Here is a 23,271-nt window from a genome sequence, read left to right on the forward strand (position 1 = left end):
TTTAGAAAACACCGTGTTTTAGCTTCCCCTCAGTGAATCCTTGTTCACCTCTTTCCAATTGTAAGGCAAAGAAATCATTTAGACAGGTTTTCTTAGATTTAAACAAGGAAGTTTAATTCTAATTCGGATAATGGCTACGAATACGCCACGCGACCACACTATCATGCATACGCGATAAACACACATGCGGATAGAGACAGAAAAAGTAGAAAAGAATAAAGGGGAAATGTTTGGGGCAATATCTGATAGTTACAGTCCTTTGAGTTTGATGTTGAGTCTTTGGTTGTCAGTAAGTCTTGCTATTCGTTGGGGCCCAGTGCACGATTTAACTTGTTTTGATGAAGGAGTCTTTTCTCTCTTGAAGTTTACATGTCTTCAGTGGGTCTGGAGGCTTGTGAGAAAATGAGAGAGAGAGCCAGCCAGGAGAAAGGCTCTCTTGTTCCAGGTTCAGTTACACTCTGTAGTCTGTGTCTTCAAACTGTCCAGTGTCTAATTCAAAAAGACTGGACCAGCCGGTTAGTCATGTGACCAGCTGGTTTAACCACTTCTCTGTTTGTGGATTCTACCATTTCAGCAGAGCCTGGAATGTGAGCTTCCTTACACCTTCAATGTCTGGTGATCAAAATCCATTTGGGTTAATTGGATCAGGGAGTAGTTCTTTGTCTCTCCAAGCACTGTCTCTTCGTATGCAAATGTCCTTCCAGCCAAATGTCTGGTGCTGTCTTGGAAAACAAGGCATTTCTTCACTCCAGCAACTGTTTAAAAATGAATGTTCATATGATGAACTTAATATGCCTCATTCTTGGCTGGTGGGGGTCTTCATGACATCTCCACACCCAGCAGAATGAAATATGATTTTTTTTAAAAACAGGATTTCATTGAAAGGGACTAGAGAGAAGATATGTACAGGAAAACACACATGCATCTCTCTCATTCTTTCAGAAATCCTAACAGTTGTTATAGCCTGTTTTTTCTTGATAGCAGTGCTGATTTAAACTGCCCTTTTTGGCATTCCAATAAACATGTGGTTTTTGGGGAAGTTTTTATTTTTTTCACATTTCCATGACTGCCTCGGGTGTTTTTGTTTTTGTTGAGGTCTGCAGGGGGAGGGTTAGATATAATTAGCACTAAGTTGGAGTTCTGCTCAGGGGTGGCGGCAGTGGGTGGTTCTACCATGAACTCTTTTTCAGTGCTTTGATGAGTCATGCAAGGGCTTTTCACCTTAGGGGATGGTTGGTTTCCTTTTCTCCTGTCTGTGAGGGAGGGTTCCTTGCTCATCTTCCCATTATCCACTGGGACACTCCTGCTTGCAGGTATTTGTCCACTCCCCTGTGACACTTCAGCTAGGTGAGGCATCACCATCACTGATTCTCTGCCCTCTTGAGGACTTTCTTTGGCTCTGCAGGCTCCTGCAAATGATGCTAGCAACTCTGGTGGGATGCTTCTAGTGTCTACATTTACATAGGAGGATGTGGGTCTACATTTTCAAATATTTCAGGGTTGGCTGACCAGGCAGCAGGGGTTTCCATTTGGGATTCCTGCTGGACTTCCTTTAACTTGCCCACTTTGCCACTTTTCCCCTTCCCTGTCTAACCTTTTGCCAGTCATGTGCCTGCCTTTTCTCTTTTGTTCTCGCCAGGGATCCTTTACATTTCACCAGCCCTCAGCTGGAGGCTCCTCCAAACACTGATACAGGACTTAGGGGTGCAGATTTCACTGTAGGTTGGGGTTTCCACTCAATCTGGCACATGTGGCAACTCCTGCATTACTCCACCACATCTTTGTGGAGTTTTGGCCAATCAAACTGCTGTCTTATGCAGGCTTTGGTTTTTCGGATACCGACATGTACAGCCATTGTCAACTCATGGGTCATTCTTAATATTTCTCTCTGTTACCTCTGTGGCACCACTAACTGGTGAACCACTGACCACTTCTTGCTCTCAGGTCTGTGAGGAGAATGCCATTTCCTCATTAGTACCTCATTCTTTAAATAGTATCAATCAATTTCCTCTGCTTCAATTTCCGACTGGGCAGCCTGTGTTAACTCTCTCAATACTGGGTCAGCTTGCTGAGCCTCAGCTAGGGAAGATCCATTTAACTCATTCCCTGGGTCTTCTAACCTCCCAAAGAAAGTCTCAGACAAACAGACCTCATGGTCATCTGCCTGGAGTACCAATTCAGTCTCTTCTGGAGGAGCTGGTTAATCATGGCCTGATTCGCTATACATTCAGGGAAACTGCAGGGGACCGTTTCCTGCCACTATCCTGTCCCTCTGACCTCCTGCGGTCTTTCTTTCACAACTTCAGGGGCTACCACCTTCACCCCCACCAGATCATTACCTAGGAGAAGGTCCACTGCATCCAGAGGCAAACTAGGGACAATCGCAATGGTCACCATCCCTGAAACTGGGTCACACTCCAAGTGTACCCAGTGTAAAGGTACAGGCGTACACTGCCCTCCAATACCATTCATCACCATTCTGGTGTTTACTGCACGCTCTGGGTAAAGGTCAGGCCTTTTCCCAGTAAAAGGGATCTAGTGGGCTCTGGGACCTGAGAATTACTGTGGGCTTTCTTGCCTCACTCAAGGGGTATGGGGTTACTTTCCCTTCAGACACAAAACCCTGATAACCTTCAGGAATCCTATTAAATTTTCCTGCACTTGCAGCATTAAGCTTCCTGGGTCTCACTCTTACTGCAGTTAAACCCACAGCTTGTTCTGATGTGCTCTCCATCAGGGTCCCTTCTACATCACTGAATCGGTGTGCCCTGATTAACCCTACAGGTTTTCCCTTTAGTTTCCAACAGTCAGCTCTTAAATGCCCTGCTTTATTACAATGGAAGCACACAGATCTCTGGGTCTCACTTCTACTTACAGTACCTTCCTATTTGGCTGGAGGCCCCCCCCCCACTGTGTCTCCTGCTTGTCTTTCCCTCCCAGGACTGCTAGGGCTTCTATCATCTTTCCACCCTTTGTCCTTTTTGGATTTGTGGGGGTGATTGGGAAAGGTTTTTCCCTGGGAAACCGACTTAGAAATGAGAGCAAACTCATCAGCCAGAACTGCGGCTTGTTGGACTCTATGAACCTTCTGTTCCTCTACATGTATCTTTATGGAGAGTGGGTGAGAGTTCTTAAATTTCTCGAGCAAAAGTACTTCTGAGATTTTCATAGCTAAGCTGTACTTTAAGATCCTTCAGCCACTGGTCAAAAGTCAGCTACTTATTTCTCTCAAACTCCAGGTAACTTTGATTTGCTTGCTTCTTGAGGGTTCTAAACTTTTGGCGATAGGCTTTGCGTACTAACTCATATGCCCTGAGGATAGCATTTTTTGTCAGTTCATAATGGGATGAACTCTCATCTGGCAACAAGGAATAACCCTCATGGGCTTTTCCAGTTAGCTTGCTTTGTAGCAGGAGAGTCCAAGCTTCAGCTGGCCACTTTAACTGCCTTGCCAGTTTTTCAAAGGACACAAAAAAGACTTGCACATCTCCCTCAATGAATTTTGGTATCAGTTGGGAGAGGTTTGACAACTCTGTACCCAGCCCTGAATTACGCTCACATATTGGCCATTCTTTCACTGCGGTTACTCTGTTGCCCCCTAGTTAACTCAAGCCGCCTCAGCACTCTCTCTCATCACATTCTTTCTGGAAGGTTCTTTCTGCACTGAAATGCTGACTTGGGTTGCATTAGAGTGCTAAAGTGGGAGTTTTGTGACTGAGGGTAATTAAGGGTTAGTTTTATCTAAAGTCTAGTCTTTCTTTTATTTAGCAAATTAACTTAACAGTTGCTGTTTGGGTTGGAGAAGGTGAGTTTTAGACCAGCTTTAAACAGAGTTCACTCAGGCTCTGCTTGCAGTGCACCTTGTTAATTAGATAATTGGCTTAAACCAGTTTTCAGGGGCTAGAGTCAGACAGTATAAAAGTGGGCCATCTTGCAGTGCTGACTTTCTTTGAACTGGAATGCTGACTTGGGTTGCATTAGAGTGCTAAAGTGGGAGTTTTGTGACTGAGGGAGTTCGGTGAGGAGGGAGTGAGGAGCTCCTTTCATTTCCGACCTGACCTCAAAGAGCGTGAGGGGAGCCGAGAATCTTCACAGAGCACAGCTGACTGGTGAGTAAGTCCTGGTGGGTATTTTTCAAGCTGGATTGAATTGTAAGTCATTGTTTTAGCAAGACTTAGTTGATTTATTTTTTTATTATAATAGTCTTCTAAAGTTTTAAATTTAAAGGGTTTAGTCATGGCAGGAGAGCTTAAAGCCGTGGTTTGCTCCTCTTGCTGCATGTGGGAATCCGGGAACATTTCCAGTCCCCGGGACCAGCATGTGTGCAGGAAGTGTGTCCAGCTGCAGCTCCTGGAAGCTCAGGTTACAGAGCTGGAATGGCAGCTGGAAACACTGTGGAGCATCCGCGAGTCTGGGAGCATCGTGGATAGCACGTATAGAGAGGTGGTCACACCGCAGCTGAAGGGACTTGAGGAAGGAAGGGAATGGGTGACCACCAGGCAGTCCAAGAGAATCAGGCAGGTAGTTCAGGAGTCCCTGGGTTCCCGCTTGCATATCGCTAATTCCATTTTGGAGGCTGATGAGGCTGGTTCCTCCAGGGAGTGCGGACAGAGCCAAGCTTCTGACACCACAAGCAGCCTGTCTGCACAGGAAGGGGGAAAGAGAGGAAGAGCAATAGTAATAGGGGATTCTATAGTCAGGGGAACAGATAGGCGCTTCTGTGGCCATCAACGTGACTCCAGGATGGTGTGTTGCCTTCTGGTGCCAGGGTCCGGGATGTCACTGAACGGCTGCAGGGCATCCTGAAGGGGGAGGGTTATAAGGCAGAGGTCATGGTACATGTTGGTACCAATGACATAGGCAGAAAGAGGGATGAGGTCTTGCATCAAGAATTCAGGTAGTTAGGCAGCAGACTAAAAAGCAGGACCTCTCTAGTTGTAATCTCTGGATTACTTCTAGTACCACGTGCTAGCGAGTAGAGAAATAGAGGAATAGCTCAGATGAATGCGTTGCTTAAGGGTTGGTGCAGGAGGGAGGGTTTTAGATTCCTGGACCACTGGGACCGTTTCTGGGGAAGGTGGGAGCTGTACAAGTGGGATGGTCTACATTTGAAACAGAGGGGGACTAACATCCTTGCTGGCGGATTTGCGAGCGCTGTTGCGAGGAGTTTAAACTAATTTGGCAGGGGGAGAGGACGCAGACTCTAGCAAAATAGGGACACAGCTAAACACAGGAAAGCAAACAAGTCAGAGGGAATACAACAGAAGTAAGTTTCAAGGGAGTAAAACCAGGATGAATGGCCTCTACTTTAATGCCAGGAGTATTACAGGTAAAACGGATGAGTTAAGGGCAAGGATTGACACGTGGAATTGTGATATAGTAGCCATCACGGAGACATGGTTGAGGGAGGGGCAGGATTGGCAGCTCAATACCCCGGGATATAGAATCTTCAGCCGGGACAGCGGAGGGGGTAAAAGAGGAGGGGGCATTGCAATATTAATGAAGGAGTCAGTTACTGCAGTAAGGAGAGATGATCTCTTGGAGGGGGCATCAAATGAAGCTTGATGGGTAGAGTTTAGGAATAAAACAGGGACAGCCACATTGCTAGGTGTTTATTATAGACACCCAGATAGTCAGCGAGAAATTGAGGAGCAAATATGTGCGCAATTCGCAGAGGTGTGTAAAAATAATAATAGGGTAATTATATTAAGTGATTTAAACTTTCTCAACATTAATTGGGATAGTCATCGTGTGAAGGGCTTAGATGGAGTGGAGTTCTTAAAATGTATACAGGAGAACATTTTAGCTCAATATGTAGAGGATCCAACAAGGGAGGGTGCAGTGCTCGACCTAATTCTGGGGAATGAAGCCGGACAGGTGGTTGATGTGTTGGTGGGGGAGCATTTTGGTGAAAGCGACCACAACATGGCACAATTTAAGCTTGTTATGGAGAAAGAAATAGACAAGTTGCAAAAAAAGGTTTTGGATTGGGGGAGAGCGAATTTTAGTAAATAAGGCAGGATCTGGCCATGGTAGACTGGAAAGAGTTACTTGTCGTGAAATCTACAGAAGAGCAGTGGGGAGCATTCAACAAGGAAATGGGGAAGGTACAGGCCCAACATGTTCCCTCTAGGGTAACAAGTAGGAGCAACAAACCCAGGGAACCATGGATGACCAGAAACATTCAGGGTACGATGAGAAGGAAAAGAGAGGCTTTTAGCAAATACAAGGAGAGCAAATCAATGTAAATATTAGTGGAGTACAGAAAGTGTAGGAAGGAGCTTAAGAAAGCAATTAGGAGAGCAAAGAGGGGATATAAGAAAGCTCTGGCTGGTAAAAGTAGGGAAAATCCCAAGATATTCTATAAGTATATCAATGGGAAGAGGATAACCAGGGAAAGAGTAGGACCCATTCGGGACCAAGGGGGAAATCTGTGGGTGGAGCCAGAGGACATTGGTAGGGTGTTGAATGAATACTTCACATCTGTCTTCACCCAAGAGAATGAGGATGTAGATATGGAACTCGGAGAGAGCGTCTGTGAGGTTCTTGAGCAAATTGTCATAGGGAGTGACAAGGTATTGGAGGTTTTGGCAGGCTTAAAAGTGGACAATTCTCCAGGTCCGGACGATTTGTGTCCCAGGATGCTGTGGGAGGTGAGGGTGGAGATTGCAGGGACTCTGACAGGGGAGGTGCCAGAGGACTGGAGAACAGCTAATGTGGTCCCACTATTTAAGAAAGGTTGTAGAGATACGCCAGGGAACTACAGACCAGTGAGTCTCACGTCAGTGGTCGGGAAACTATTGGAGAAAATTCTGAAGGAGTGAATCTATCTCCACTTGGAGAGGCAAAATTTGATTAGGAATAGTCAGCATGGCTTTGTCAGAGGGAGGGCATGCCTAACAAATTTGATTGAATTTTTTGAGCATGTGACCAGGTGTGTAGATGAGGGTAGTGCAGTTGATGTAGTTTACATAGATTTCAGCAAAGCCTTTGACAAGGTCCCACATGGGAGACTTATCAAGAAAGCAAATGCACATGGGATACAGGGTAACGTGATAAGGTGGATTCAAAATTGGCTTCGCTGTTGGAGACAGAGAGTGATGACAGACGGCTGTTTTAGTGACTGGAAGCCAGTGTCCAGTGGCGTACCACAGGGATCTGTGCTGGGTCCCCTATTGTTTATCATTTATATAAACGACATAGATGACTATGTGGGGGATCGGATCAGTAAATTCGCAGATGACGCAAAGATTGGCTGAGTGGTTAACAGTGAGGTTGAGTGTCTTGGGTTACAGGAAGATTTAGACGGGATGGTCAAGTGGGCAGAAAAGTGGCAGATGGAATTTAACCCTGAAAAGTGTGAGGTGATACACTTTGGAAGGAGTAATGTGACATGAAAGTATTCAATGAATGGCCTAACAGTGGGAAGTCCGGAGGAACAAAGGGACCTTGGCGTGTTTGTCCATAGATCTCTGAAGGCAGAAGGGCAGGTTAAGAGGGTACTGAAAAAGGCATATGGGACACTTGCCTTTATCAATCAAGGCATAGATTACAAAAGCAGGGAGGTTATGTTGGAGTTGTATAGAACTTTGGTAAGGCCACAGCTGGAGTACTGTGTGCAATTCTGGTCGCCACATTATAGAAAGGATGTGATTGAACTGGAGGGGGTGCAGAGGCGCCTGGGATGGAACATTTAAGCTATGAAGAGGTTGGACAGGCTTGGGTTGTTTCTGCTGGAGTAGAGAAGACTGAGGGGTGACCTGATCAAGGTGTACAAGATTATGAGGGACATGGACAGGGTGGATAGGGAGCAGCTTTTCCCCTTAGTTGAAGGGTCAGTTACAAGGGGACACAAATTTAAGGTGAGGGGCAGGAGGTTTAAGAGGGATTTGAGGAAGAACTTTTTTACCCAGAGGGTGGTGACGGTCTGGAACGCACTGCCTGGAAGGGTGGTAGAGGCAGGTTGCCTCACATTCTTTAAAAAGTACCTGGATGAACACTTGGCACGTCATAACATTCAAGGCTATGGACCAAGTGCTGGCAAATGGGATTAGGTAGACAGGTCAGGTGTCTTTAATGAATCGGTGCAGACTCGATGGGCCGAAGGGCCTCTTCTGCACTGTATTATTCTGTGATTCTGTGATTTCTCTTTCTCTCTCCTGTCTCGCTTTCTTTCTTCTGACTTGCTTTCTCCTCTCTCTTTTTCTTCACGTTCCTTCTGCAAGGTTCTTTCTTTCTCTCTTTCCTGTTTCTCTCTTTCTCTTTCCCTGTCTTCAAATTCAAGCTTCCTCTGTTCCCCAATTGTATCTTTGCCAGCAATACCCTGTCAGAGTCTACTTCTCACCCTGCTTCTGCTTCTTCAGATTCAAGGGAAAAATGGTTGGCCACTAGCCTTAGGAGTTCAGACTTCCTAGTCTTGCCATGTACAGTGATCCCACACTGCTCAGCCATTTTCCTCAACTCCTCCATAGACAGTGCTTTTAACTTATCCCAAGTTACTTCACCCTGACTTGGAGAGCTACTAGCTTCAGTCGCAGACATGTTAGTATTCAATCACAGACAACCACAAGAAAACCTGTATTAAAATCTTTTCTCTTTTTGATTGGGATCAATTCGGCTTCCCACTTCCAATTTCCTCGTTTGTCTGTGGGTCAAATCCAGGACGCGAGCCCCCAAATTTCTGTTACGACCAGGTTAGAAGGGGTATGGGGTTTCCCTCTCATCCTTTGCCTGGTTTAACCATAACAGGATTTAATTTTTAGAATACAGTGTTTTAGCTTCCCTTCAGTGAATCCTTGTTCACCTCTTTCCAATTGTAAGGCAAAGAAATCATTCAGACAGGTTTTCTTAGATTTAAACAAGAAAGGTGGAAGTTTATTAATCCTAAACTCTAATTCAGGTAATGGCTACGAGTATGCCATGCAACCACGCTAGCTTGCGTACACGATAAACACTCACGCAGATAGAGACAGAAAAAGTAGAAAAGAATAAAGGGGAAAAGTTTGAGGCAATATCTGGTAGTTACAGTCCTTTGAGTTTGATATTGAGTCTTTGGTTGCCGGTAAGTCTTGCTGTTCGTTGGGGCCCAGTGCACGATTTAACTTGTTTTGATATAGGAGTCTTTTCTCTCTTGAGGTTTATGTGTCTTCAGTGGGTCTGGAGGCTTAGAAGAAAGCAAGAGTGAGCCAGCCAGGAGAGAGGCTCTCTTCTTGTTCCAGGTTCAGTTACACTCTGCAGTCTGTGTTTTTAAACTGTCATGTGTCTAATTCAAAAAGACTGGATCAGCCGGTTAGTCATGTGACCAGCTGGTTTAACCACTTCTCTGTTTGTGGATTCTATCATTTCAGCAGACCCTGGAATGTGATCTTCCTTACACCTTCAATATCTCGTGATCAAAATTCATTTGGGTTAATTGGATCAGGAAGTAGTTCTTTGTCTCTCCAAGCACTGTCTCTTCGTATGCAAATGTCCTTCCAGCCAAGTGTCTGGTGCTCTCTTGTAAAACAAGGCATTTCTTTACTCCAGCATCAGTTTAAAAAGTAATGTTCATATGACAAAATTAATATGCCTCATTCTTGGCTGTTGGGGGTCTTCATGACAATGTGCATAATCAGCCTTGTGTTAGCAGTCTTCACTCTGTATCAAGTTAAATGAGGCAATTTAAATTGAGCAGGTAGCTGTGTATAAAACAATATGACACTGCCAGTCATATGGCATCGTGACAGAAGCAGCTTAAAATTAAACTTGATGTGATCAGTGTTGTCACTACACTTATTTGGTACAAGTATGTTAAAGTATGATGTTGATATTTGCACTTAAGTGAAGCTATCTGTACTACAATCAGAATAGTAGGTATGACTGGTTTGTACACATTATCCTCCAGCTGTCACACTTCGTTCCATGTGCAAGCCAACTGTGAAATATTGGACATTGTTAACCTCCGAACTAAAAGTGACAGGTACATTCCAATCGACAACAATAACAACTTGAATTTATATAGCACCCCAAACATCCCAAGGCATGACACAGAAATGCTAACAATACAAAATTTGACACCGAACCACCTAAGGAGATATTAGGGCAGATGACCAAAAGCTTGGTCAAAGAGGTAGGTTTTTAGGAGGAGCAGAGGTAGAGAGGCAGAAAAGTGTAGAGAGACAATTCCAGAGCTTAGAGCCTAGGCACTTGAAGGCATGTCCACCAACTGTGGAACTATTAAAACTGGGGATGTGCAAGACGCTGGAATTAGAGGAGCGCAGAGATCTCGGAGGGTTATGGAACTGGAGGAGGTTACAAAAATAGGGAGAAGCGAGGCCATCGAAGAATTTGAAAATATGGATGAGAATTTCAAAATTGAGGCTTTGCTCAACCAGAAGCCAATGTAGGTCAGCAAACACAAGGATGATGGTTAAACAGAATTTTGTAAATCTTTTATGCATCCTCTCTAAAGCTTTCGCATCCTTCCTAAAGTGTGATACCCAGAATTGGACACAATACTCCAGTTGAGGACGCATCAGTGTTTTATAGTAATCATTATAACCTCCTTTCTTTTGCACTCTATGCATCTACTTACATGTTAGTGAGGATATGGGCAGCAGAGGTTTGGCTAAGTTTAAATGTATTGCAGGTGAAAGACAGGAGTTCATTGGAATAGTCAAGTCCTGAGGTAACAAAACTATGGATGAGAGTGTCAGCAGCAGATGAGTCACACTATTCCTTAAGGTAGTGAGTTCCACATTTTAAGCACTCTCTGGGTAACGAATTTCTTCTGAACTCCGTGTTGGATTTATTAGTGAGTTGAGCCCAACATCAGTAAGCTATCCGCACAGGTTCTACCATCCAGGGAGGAATGGGGAATCCGACAGCTCCTCTCGAGGCTGAACCAGAGGTAAGGCTCTAAAGCAGTGCGCGGGAGGTAATCCCAGGGGAAAAGGGCATCTCTGAGTGATCGGTGGCAAGCTGGAAAATGTTTGTTTGGCTTCATTTGGTTGAATGGTAAGGTCCTACAAATGGACCCAACTTGAATATTTTGAAGAAGCTGCTGCCTGTTTTGGCCACCTATTTCATTGCCCACTCAAAGATTAAGGCAGGCGGGCTCCAAGCAACCAATAACCAGTAGTTTTTAAAAAACTGTTTGCCTCATGTTTATCAGCACGCATGAAGCCATAAGCAGATGAAAATCATTCAACCTTTCCTATTGTCTTGCACGCAATACAGTTCTGTCACAAACTTTCTTCCAGAAACAAAATAATCTTTTGAAAGAGAAAAGACTTGGAGGCTGACATTTACAGTGAAAACCGCCCTCTGACATCAACCGTTGAGAAGTAGCTATAATTGCATTTATTTGCCTGTATAAAGCAACAGCCTTAAAGATACAGTCCAGATGAGCAGTTAAACGTCACATCTATACTCCAAAACTGAGACTACCCATGGAGAGTACCACAGGAACTAATATCTGTAAGGGTTTTAAGAGGGGCTGTCACACTTTAAAGTGTCAAAAAAGCTAAAAGAGGAAGAAAGCCAGTTATTTCATTGCTGGTTACTTTCCATATTAAGCCAGCATCTGCCAATCTGCAAACTTTTCTCAGCAACAGCAATTAACTTGAATTTCTTTCCAAAGCTTGAATGTCTCTCTCTTATTGCTTAGGTTTTGATGTAGTGTTAAAGGTCTTAGTTGAACATTAGAAACTTTCACCATTATCTCCTCGGGCTTGCTTTCATAGAATCATAGAATGATAAATGGCCATTTGGCCCATTATGCTTTTTGGTAGAGCTATACAATTAATCCTACTCCCCTGCTCTTTTCCCATAGCCCTGTAAATTTTTCCCCTTGATTGCTGTTCTTGATTGGTTGTATGTGCTAAGCGTTGGGTCTTTGACCACTCCTGGGTCATATTTAGCACAGAAAGTAAGAATAAGCCGGCCATTTTCAGCTTGGCAGACTGTAATTAGTGGAGTGCCAAAGAACAATGCTGTGGCCTCAGCTATTTACAATCTATATTAATGAATTATGTTACAACCAGGTGAGAAAGAGGCCTAGGGCTCCCTTTCAACCTTCACCTGGTTTTACTGTAACAGGGTTTCATTTTAAACACACTGTTTTAGCTCCCCCTTGGAGAATCCTTGTTCACCACTTTCCAATTATAAGGCAAAGAAACAAGCACAAACAGACTTTCTTAGGTTTAAAGAAGAAAGATTGCAATTTATTAAAACTGAAACTTAAAACTCTATTTCGGTTAACGTTTACGGATACACGCCACACCCCACGCTGGCATGCATACCCAATACGCACGTGCAAATAGAGACAGAAAAGAGCGGAAGAAAAATTAAAGTGGAAAGGTTTGAGGCAGTATCTGAAGAGGTGTTGTTACGGTTCTTCAAGCTCACTGTATAGTCCTTTACTGTAGGTAGGTCTTGCTTTTCGTTGGGGCCCACTATCCTTCTTAAACCTTGTCCACTGTAGGAGACTTTTCTCTCTTGGGGTTGATTTGTCTTCAGTCAGTTTTTGGAGTTCTGTGAGAAAGAGATGGGAGCAGACAGGAGAGGAGGTCTGCTTCAGTCCAGCAGCATTCAGCTTTCTGCCAGTTCAAACACTGTTTCTGCAATTTAAAAGTCCCCAAGTTGGCCATCAGGGTAGTCACGTGACTGGTATAACCACTTCTGGCTTTATGTATTATGTGGGTCAGGGAATGGACCTTTGTCTGCAAACACTGTGCGTTAATATGCAAAAATGTATTTCCAGCCATGGGCCTAGCAACCCCTTGTATCAGGCCTTCTCTTCTTCTCAGCAACAATTTGAAATTTAATGTCCATGTGGCAAAATTAATATGCCTCACTCTTGGCAGGTGGGGGCCTGCATGACAATTAGATGAAGGGACCAAATGTAATGTATCCAATTTTGCTGACAATACAAAGCTAGGTGGGAATGTAAGCTGTGAGGAGGACACAAAGAGAGGAATTTTACGCTCTCCCCCATGACAGATTTGGAGACGGGGAGGGAATAAAATCAGTTGTGATGTTGGCAGTGAGGAATCCTGCCAACAACCCACCTCTGCCAAAATTTAGTCCGGGGTGGGAAGGCCTGTGAATGGCCTTCCTGCCCTGTCACTAATTGATGCCCTTAACTGGGCAATTAATGCCCAATTAAGGGCCCCATCCCACTGCCAGAATTAGCCATGTGATGGGCAGTCCCGTCACCACACGGGAAGCATGGCTCGAAAAACTGTGTGGGGGTGCTTCCCAGCTGCAACGTGGGGGGTGGGGAACGCTGTGCGCCCCGCCGCACTTGCTACTGACGCCCCTACACACGTCTCTCACAAGCCCCACCCCATGAGAGCCCACCTGCCTGGACCTACAACACAGGACTACTTGCATGCCAAACAGCAGAAGCAGCATGTGATAGTCAGAGCTAAGCAATCACACAACCAGCAGATCAGATCTAAGCTCTGCAGTCCTGCTATATCAGTCGTGGTGGGCAATTAAACAACTGATAGGAGGAAGTGGCACCAAAAATATCCCTATCCTCAATAATGGGGGAGTCCAGCACATCAGTGCAAAAGACAAGGCTGAAGCATTTGCATCCATCTTCAGCCAGAAGTTCCTCCTCCTGAAGTCCCCAGCATCACAAATGCCAGTCTTCAGCCAATCCAATTCACTCCACGTGATACCAAGAAACGGCTGAAGGCACTGGATACTGCAAAGGCTATGGACCATGACAACATTCCAGCAATAGTACTGAAGACTCCAGAACTAGCCGCACCCAGAGCCAAGCTATTTAAGTACAGCTACAACACTAGCATCTACCCGGCAATGTGGAAATATGGAAAAAGGGTTGTCAACAGTGCTATCAAGCGGCACTTGCTCAGCAATAACCTGCTCACTGACGTTCAGTTTGGGTTCCGCCAGGGCCACTCAGCTCCTGAACTCATTACAGTCTTGGTCCAAACATGGACAAAAGAGCTGAACTGCAGAGATGAGGTGTGAGTGACGACCCTTGACATCAAGACAGTATTTGACTGAGTATGGCATCAAGGAGCCGTAGCAAAACTGGAGTCAATGGGAATCAGGGGAAAACTTGCCGCTAGTTGGAGTCATACCTAGCACAGAGGAAGATGGCTGTGGTTATTGGAGGTCAATCATCTTAGTCCCAGGACATCACTGCAGGAGTTCATCAAGGTAGTGTCCTAGGCCCAACAATCTTCAGCTGCCTCATCGATGACCTTCCCTCCATCATAAGGTCAGAAGTGGGGATATTCGCTGAAGATTGCACAATGTTCAGCATCATTCATGACTCCTCAGATACTAAAGCAGCCCATGTCCATATGCAACAAGACAACATCCAGACTTGGGCTGATAAGTGGCAAGTAACATTCGCACCACACAAGTGCCAGGCAATGACCATCTCCAACAATAGAGAATCTAACCATCACCCCTTGATGTTCAATGGCATTACCATCGTTGAATCTCCTACTATCAACAACTGAACTGGGCCAGCCACATAAATATTGTGGCTATAAGAGTAGATCAGAGGTTAGGAATTCTGTGGCAAGTAACTCACCTCCTGTCTCCCCAATGCTTGTCCACTATCTACAAGGCACAAGTCAGGATTGTGATGGAATACTCTCCATTTTCCTGGATGAGTGCAGCTCCAACAACACTCAAGAAGCTCGACACCATCCAGGACAAAGCAGCCCACTTAATTGGCACCCCATCCACCACCTTCAACATTCACTCCTTTCACCACCAATGCACAATGGCAGCAGCGTAGCTGTACTGTAACAGCTTGGCTATGGGCGTAGTAAGTTCTGGAGCACAGGTCTTCAGTATTATTGCCAGAATGTTGACAGGGCCCGAAGCCTTTACAGTATCCAGTGCCTTCACTTGTTTCTTGATATCACACGGAGTGAATCAAATTGGCTGAAGACTGGCATCTGTGATGCTGGGGACTGCAGGTGGAGGCCGAGCTGGATCATCCACTCGGCACTTCTGGCTGAAGATCGTTGCAAATGCTTCAGGCTTGCCTTTTGCACTGAAGAGCTGGGCTCCCCCATCACTGAGGATGGGGATATTTGTGGAGGGGATGGAGGGCTTATTTTATGAAGAAAGGTTGAACAGGTTGGGCCTATAGCCGTTGGAGTTTTGAAAAATGAGAGTTGATCTTATTGAAACATATAAGATCCTGAGGGGACTTGATAGAGTCGATACTGGGAGGATGTTTCCTCTTGTGGGGGAAACTAGAACTAGGGGACACAGTTTAAGAATGAGGTCTCTCTTTTAAGACGGAGATGAGGAGAATTTTGTTTCCCAAAGAGTTTTCAGTCTGTGGAAGCTGGCTCATGGAATTTATTCTAGGCTGAATTAGATAGATTTTTGATAGACAAAGGAGTCGAGAGTTATGGGAGATAGTCAGGAAAGTGGAGTTGAGACCATAACCAGATCAGTCACGATCTTATCAAATGGCGGAGCAGGCTCGAAGGGCCGAATGGACTACTCCTGCTCCTAAGTCCTATGTTCCTATGTTCCTTTGTTCCTATGATTCTTATTTGCACTCTTTTCTTCCCAGACAAGTTTCTGATGATTGATAACAACAGCTTGAAGATCCTGCGCATTAGTAAGAAGAACGAAGGGGTTTACAGATGCGAGGGAAGAGTGGAAGCACGGGGAGAAATTGATTTTAGAGATATCACCGTTATTGTCAATGGTAAGATTACTTAATTATTATATGCTTTTTTTGTTCCTAGGTATTGTATGTTGTTTAATTGCAAATTAATCATATAAAAGCCAGTCAACTATCTTGTGGAATTTTTAATATTAAGTACATTTAGTGATGTTACAATGATAATGTGTCTTTTGAATTAGGAAGATAAGCTGCCTTGTTCCTTGTATCATGGCAACGCCTCGATTTTAAGATTCTTATCTGTGTTTTCAACTCCCTCCGTGGCCTCGCTCCTCCCTATTTCTGAAATCTCCTCCAGCCCTACAATCTGAGATATCTGCACTCCTTCAATTCTGGCCTCTTGTGCATACATGATTTTAATCACTCCACCATTGGTGGCCAGGTATTCTGTTGAATAGGTCCTAAGCACTGGAATTCCATTCCTAAACCTCTCCTCCTCTTTAATTCCCTCTCCTTTTAAGAAGATCCCCAAAACCTATCTCATCGCTGTCCTAAGATCTCCTTATGTGGCTCAGGGTCAATTTCTTTTTGATGGTACTGCTGTGAAGCACCTTGGGACATTTTACAACATTAAAGGTACTATATAAATGCAAGTTGTTATTGTATATGATTTAATTTCCATATGTGAAGGAAAGGCCACTCATCCAAATGAAGAAAATGCCATTGGGACACTCTCGTCCTCCATGATTAATTCCCTCCCACCCCCACCTAACCACTGTAACTAAGGCTTGATTCTGTTCTGCATCTCAATATTTTTGAAAGGACCTCAATTTCACAAACAATTGAGAAGTTGAAAGTGCTCGATGTCAAAGATAGAACGAAGGGATAAGAACATCCAAGATTCTTTACATGCAATCCAGAAGGATCTTGATGTTAGTGCACAGTAGTGTATAGAAAAGGTGACTGGACTTTTTTCTATTCGTTCAAGGGATGCGAGCATCACTGATATTTCTTGCCCATCACTAATTGCCCTTGAGAAGGTGGTTGTGAGCTGCCTTCTTGAATTGCTGCAATCCATATGGTATAGGTACACCCATAGTAGCAGTTTGATACAACTGAGTGACTTCCTCGGCCACTTCAGAGGGCAGTTAAGAGTCAATCACATTGCTCTGGGTCTGGAGTCACATCTAGGCCAGACCTGGTAAGACAACAGATTTCCTTCCCTGAAGGACATTAGTTAGCCAGATGAGTTTTTACGACTATCTGGTAGTTTTATGATCACCATTACTGAGACTGGCTTTTTATTCCAGATTTATCAATTTAAATTCCACCAACTCGTATCTCCAGGGCATTAGTGTAGGCCTCTGGATTATTAGTCCAGTAACATTACCACTACTCTACTGTATAGGACTTTGGTTCGGCCACATTTGGAATACTGCGTACAGTTCTGGTCGCCACATTACCAAAAGGATGTGGATGCTTTGGAGAGGGTGCAGAGGAGGTTCACCAGGATGTTGCCTGGTATGGAGGGCGCTAGCTATGAAGAGAGGTTGAGTAGATTAGGATTATTTTCATTGGAAAGACGGAGGTTGAGGGGGAACCTGATTGAGGTGTACAAAATCATGAGAGGTATAGACAGGGTGGATAGCAAGAGGCTTTTTCCCAGAGTGGGGGATTCAATTACTAGAGGACACGAGTTCAAAGTGAAAGGGGAAAAGTTTAGGGGGGATATGCGTGGAAAGTTCTTTACGCAGAGGGTGGTGGGTGCCTGGAACGCGTTGCCAGCGGAGGTGGTAGATGTGGGCACGATGGCGTCTTTTAAGATGTATCTAGACAGATACATGAATGGGCAGGAAGAAAAGAGATACAGAACCTTAGAAAATAGGCATGTTTAGAGAGAGGATCTGGATCGGCGCAGGCTTGGAGGGCCGAAGGGCCTGTTCCTGTGCTGTAATTATCTTTGTCTTTGTCTTTGTCTTTGTTCCCCTAGTAACCCAGAGTTCTGGATCAATAATCCAGGGAATGTGAGTTCACCTTCCATAACAGTAGTTTGGGAATTTGAATAAAATTTAAAAGTCTGTTATCAGTAGAAGTGACTGTGAGACTGCCATAAATAAACAACTGGTTCACTAATGTCCTTTAGGGAGGGAAGCCTGCCGTCTTTACTCAGTCTGGCCTACTTGTGACTCCACACCCACTTCTAGCTTGATTCATAGCTGACTTTTATAAAGAGGCCTAGCAAATGACTCAGTTCTATCAAATTGCCAGGCTGACAGTTTAAGAAGACAAGCCACCTCCACCTTCAGAGGGTCACTGAGGATTGTGCAATAAATACTGGCCTTGCCGGTGATACCTACATCCTGAAAACGAATTTAAAAAAGAAATATTCCCATTCCACTGCTCTACGTGATACAGTGGATGGTTCGAAGAAAGCAGGGGCATTCTCCCAGTGTTCCGGTCACCGGTTTTCCCTCAATCAACATCTAAAATAGAGTATCTGGTGGTTGTCTTATTGCTGTTTGTGGGAGCTTGCTGTGCACAAGTTGGCTGTGCTGTTTTCTACATTTCAACATTGGCTACACTTCAAAAGTACTTAATTGACTGTAATGTACTTTGGGATGTCTTGAAAGGCTTGTGAAAGGCGCTATAGAAATACAAGTCTTCCTTTCTTCTTTTACTGCAACTGGACAATTGGTTAATGTTAGGGATGCTCCCAGTGGCAGCCTGGAATTATCCCATAGAGTAAAGTGTTAGGGATGGCTGGAACCTTCCATCCTACTAAAAATGCTGTGTCTGTCGAGAGGTCAGCTCAAGGTTGGGTTGCAGCCTGAGGTATAACATAATGATGTCTCCCTTTAGAAACTGAAGCCGGCTTCAGGTACAGCTGGAGGTAGGAACACATCTGAGTACATATTCTAGTGTGGGGGTACTCGTGGCTCAATGCTGTACAGCCCCACGGCAACCTGACCAGCTTTGGCTCACAGGTAGCACTCACACCCCGAGTCAGAAGGTCAGAGATCCATGGCCCATTCAAGTGCATAACCCCAGCCAACATTTCAGTGCACTTCTGAGCGAGTGCTGCATTGTTGGAAGTGCTGACTTTGAGATGTGACTTTAAACCAAGGCCCTATCTGCCCGCTAAGGTAGATTAACTGATCCCAGGACACTTTTCAAAGAGCAGGGGAGTTTTCCCCACTGTCCTGGCCAATATATATCCCTCAACGAGCATCACAGGAAAAACAGATGGCCTGGGGCATTATTACATTTCTGTTTGTGGCCTCTGAATAAGCTGGCTGCTATGTTTATCCCTCAGGTAGGCAGAGGACAGTGGGTGGAAGCACTTATTATATTCAAAAGCCATATATAAAAAAAGTAAGATTTGCATTTATACAGGGTCTTTCACAACCTCAAGACATCCCGAAGATCTTTACAGCCAATAAAAGCCTTTAAAGTGTAGTCACTGTTGTAATGTTGGAAACGTGGCCGCCATTTTTGACCATAGCCAAGGTTCCACAAACAACAATGTGATAATAACCAGGTAATCTGTTTTAATGATGTTGTTTGAGAGCCAGGACTCCAGGGAGAATGCCAAAGATCTTCTTTGAAAAGCTGCTGTAGGATCTTTTACATCCAACTGAGAGGGCAGAAGAGACCTCAGTTTGACATCTCATTTGAAAGATGGCACTCCCGCAATACTGTACTGAAATGTTCCTCCTAGACTATGTGCTTAAATCTGCAGAGCTGAGAGTCCTATGGCTGTGGGATTTACTGAGCTTCAGTAGTTCCAAATCAGTTCCCAAGCCATTTTCTCATAACAGTGTCAAGATAAATATCTTATGATAATTTTTCCTGAGGGAGTACTTTGAGGAGAAAGTACTCCTGATAGACTTTCCTCTGTATTTAAGGACATATGGCAATGATAGTGCAGGTATCAGCTCAGACAAAGTTACGATCCCACGTTGATGTTAATGGCTGTGGGCCTTGGTTACTCCCAGAAGCTGCAAACCAGCTGGTTCTTTGCAACTGAATTTCTTTCCAGAGACTGGAATTAAGCTCCAGTATCACCTTGTTGTACCCTGAATGAGCTTGACTGATAAAACCTGAGCAACTAATGATTGCAAATGCATCAGAGTAGCAGAACATTACACCTTAGGGGGTTGCATGCAATTTTTCACTTGTAAGATTTTACAGAGTAATCTTTTCTGTGGTTTTAATAGGATATCTGTAACAGAGGTGGCATGATTATGCTGAGTCTCTGAGAGTCAGAATCATTAACTGGAGAATCTGTAATACCTGATCCTTCATCTGCAATATCAAATCTGCCTGTATGGAGATGCTACAGGCTGGCAGCACCATGACTTCTTTAACCAATTAGATGATCTCACAACCTAATATTTTTTATCCTCTATACACCTCATAGCCATAGTTTAAAACGCAGCTTACTAATGGTGTAATAATGATTGGCAGTTTCTAGAACTGAGCACCGAAACCAGCCCAGATCAAGTCAGAATTTCTGTCAATTCTTAATGAAATTCACACTTCCCACTGGACTCAGGATCCACTAGACAGTTATCTGTAAAAGAGAGCCTTAAACCAGCTAGTCTTCCAGACATGGGTCGAAAGAAATGGGGTGGTATAAATTCATCTGGATTGGTAATGCACAATGGGCAGTAGCGAATGGCAGTCCATTTTACACCTACCCAAGGTCTGGATTTTATCCTGCCCTTAGAGTCAGGAATGGAGGTGGGGGCAAGGGGGTGCAAATAAAATGGCATGGGGTGGTGTCAGACGGCGTGCCCAATGCCTTTCCAAAGCCACCGAATTTAGTCTGGGGCAGGGAAGGCCGAGGACAGCCTTCGCGTCCAGAGGCCAATTGAACCCTTTCAGTGGCCAATTAATGGCCATTTAAGGGCAGCTTCCTGCCTCTGCTCCCATTTCCCTAATTTCAGAAGGGCCCACCACCACATGCAGACACCGCCAAGTGAAGCCTAGCAGCCTCCTGATGGGCTCAGCGGGTGTTCCTCCTGTGGGGGCAATCCGTGGCCCATGGTGGGCCTCCCTAACAGTGATGGCCACCCCCTTGGGAAGACCCCCACCGCCCTGTCCAACCCCAACTCCCACTTTTTGCTGGGGCCTGCCTGACTGGCCTGGTCGACCCATCCCACATACCTGCATCCCAGGGTCTCCTCCATCTTTACTACTGCAGGCCTCCTGCAGTACTGGCAGTGGCCACCACTCCCAGTGACACTGCTGGTACTGCTGAGCTGCCAGCCCCCTGATTGGCCGGCACCCCTGGAGGCGGGAGCTTGTCCCTTAAAGGGACAGCATCCCGATGACGAGCAGTTAATTGGCTACCCACTGAAATGAGAAGCTTCTTTATGTTGTCTCATGCAACATAAATGAGATGTGTGGAGTTCAGATAGTTGAAGATCTCAAACAGGTTTATTAACAGCTAACAAGTATATACAGTACTGAGCAATCTATATGCAGGAATTGCCTCTTGGTTTTACATTTTCAGAGATAGACTGGCATGTCGGCACATGATGGCATCCTGGTATTTGGCTCATTAGCATACTAAGACCTTAAAGGTACATGCCTCTTAGAGGCAATCATACAACACCCGCCGAGCAATTTCACCAGGGGTCTGACAGAGGGCAAAGGTGGGGTCGCTCCTCAAATTCTGGCCCACCACAGGACACCCATCACCAGGACAAAATTTAGCCCCAAGTTTCTCTTCCATTGAATTCCGTAAAAAAAACAATTGGGCAGAATCACATCAGGTTTTATTGCCGCACACAATGAGTGTAAAACCCAGGAACTTTGTGAAGACTGAGTTCCAAGGACAAACATTGAGTGGCTGGATATTTTACGCCCTCTAGATTAAACATCTACAAGTGGACGTAAAAAATCCCATGGCACTATATTTCAAGCAGGCGATTCCACCCTGGCCAATATTTATCCCTCAATCAACATCACTAGAAACAGACTGGTTATTATCACATTGCTGTTTGTGGGAGCTTGCTGTGTGAAAATTGGCTCCTGTGTTTACAGCATTACAGCAAAAACTACGCTTCAAAAAGTACTTCAATGTTTTGGGCAGTCCTGAGTTTGCAAAAGGCTCTGTATAAATGTATACCCTTTCTTTCATTTCTTTAAGTATGTCAAAAAATGAACAAGAATTTGCCTTTTGAGCACAGGCCTTGTACATTAATGGTTTCTCGAAGTATAGAGCTCTGATGCCATCTCCTGAAGTCCATGTAATTGCAGAGTTCAGTCTGGAGGGACATAGAGACATGATCTGTATAATTATAGTGTCTGCAAAACACTCCACAGGACAATCTCCACGGTGATCTAAGTGTGAGATGGTTCCTTGATTCCCAAAGGGTCGTCAGTGAAAACTCCAGAATATTAATCTAAACCTAAAAGTGACATGACTGATCAATTTTATTCCAAGGTGACTCATCTTTATTTCCAGCCCCACATGAATTCTACTTCTCCTCCAGTGCATGGCTTGTCAAATCCTGCTTATAACAGAATGAGTCATTTCAGCAAACCTTGCCAGGGTTTTGCTTTGAGGCTGTGCAGATGCCTTTTCAAACATTTTCACTCCCTACCCACAAAAAAGGACTTTTCTAAATACTTTGCCCTACAAGTAAACACCTGAAAGTTTGGACCAAATCCCTGCTCGCTGCTCTTCCTCTAAATACTGCCATGGGGTCGTTTAGGCCCACCTGAGTGGATGGGCGGGACCTTGGTTTAGTGTCTCATGCAAAAGCCGGTACCTCCAACTGTGCAACACTCCCTTTTACTGCAGTGCAGTGTTACAGAATCGTTACAGCACAGAAGGAGGCCATTCGACCCTTCGTCTCTGCACCAGCTCTCCGAATGACTATTTCACCTAATGCCATTCCCTCACCTTCTCCTCGTAACACTGCAAATCCTTCCTTTTCAGATAACCATCCAATTCTCTTTTGAATGCCTCGATTGAACCTGCCTCCACCACACTCTTGACAGTGCATTCCAGATCCTAACCAATCACTGCGTGAAAAAGTCTCTCCTCATGTCGCTTTTCCTTCTTTTGCCAATCACTTTAAGTCTCTGCCCTCTCGTTCTCCGTCCTTTCATGAGTGGAAACAGTTTTTCCCTGAATACCTCTATCAAATCTCCTCCCAGCCTCTCTTCTCCAAGGAAAACAGTCCCAACTTTTCCAATCTGTCTTCGTATCTGAAGTTCCTCACCTGGAACCATTCTCATGAATCTTTTCTGCACCTTCCCTAATGCCTTCACATCTTTCCTAAAGTAGGGTGCCCAGAACTGGACAGAATACTCCAGCTGAGGCCAAACTAGTGTCTTATAGAGTTTTTTCCCCAGCCCCAAAAACAAATGCAGTGTGCACACAGGTAGACTACTCAAATTCCAAAACCTCATGAGAGTTAGCCTTAAATTTTCACTTCGATCCTTTCTTTTGTGTGCGGCACTTTTATTGGAGTCATACGCGGTTACATAAAATGAAATAGAATTTATAACGCAGAAACAGGCCATTTGGCCCAATTGTTCTGTGCGTGTGTTTATTCTCCGCACAAGATTCTCCCACTGTACTTCATCTAACTTCTCAGCATATCTTTCCATTCCTTTCTCGATCATGTACTTATCTA

The 23,271-nt window shown here is 44.6% G+C and overlaps 1 protein-coding gene across 3 annotated transcripts in view; it reads left to right on the forward strand.

The window, feature by feature from the left end:
* The window catches only part of LOC137374715 (neural cell adhesion molecule 2-like), a 1,514,570-nt gene that overhangs the window by 1,049,339 nt on the left and 441,960 nt on the right, over nt 1-23,271 (forward strand). For all 3 annotated transcript variants that reach the window (XM_068041260.1, XM_068041261.1, XM_068041262.1), the window contains exon 5: nt 15,563-15,700. In XM_068041260.1, coding sequence (XP_067897361.1) covers nt 15,563-15,700 — 138 coding nt within the window. The remainder of the gene's footprint in view (nt 1-15,562; nt 15,701-23,271) is intronic.

This window comes from Heterodontus francisci, chromosome 10, assembly GCF_036365525.1.
Source record: "Heterodontus francisci isolate sHetFra1 chromosome 10, sHetFra1.hap1, whole genome shotgun sequence".
NCBI lineage: Eukaryota > Metazoa > Chordata > Chondrichthyes > Heterodontiformes > Heterodontidae > Heterodontus > Heterodontus francisci.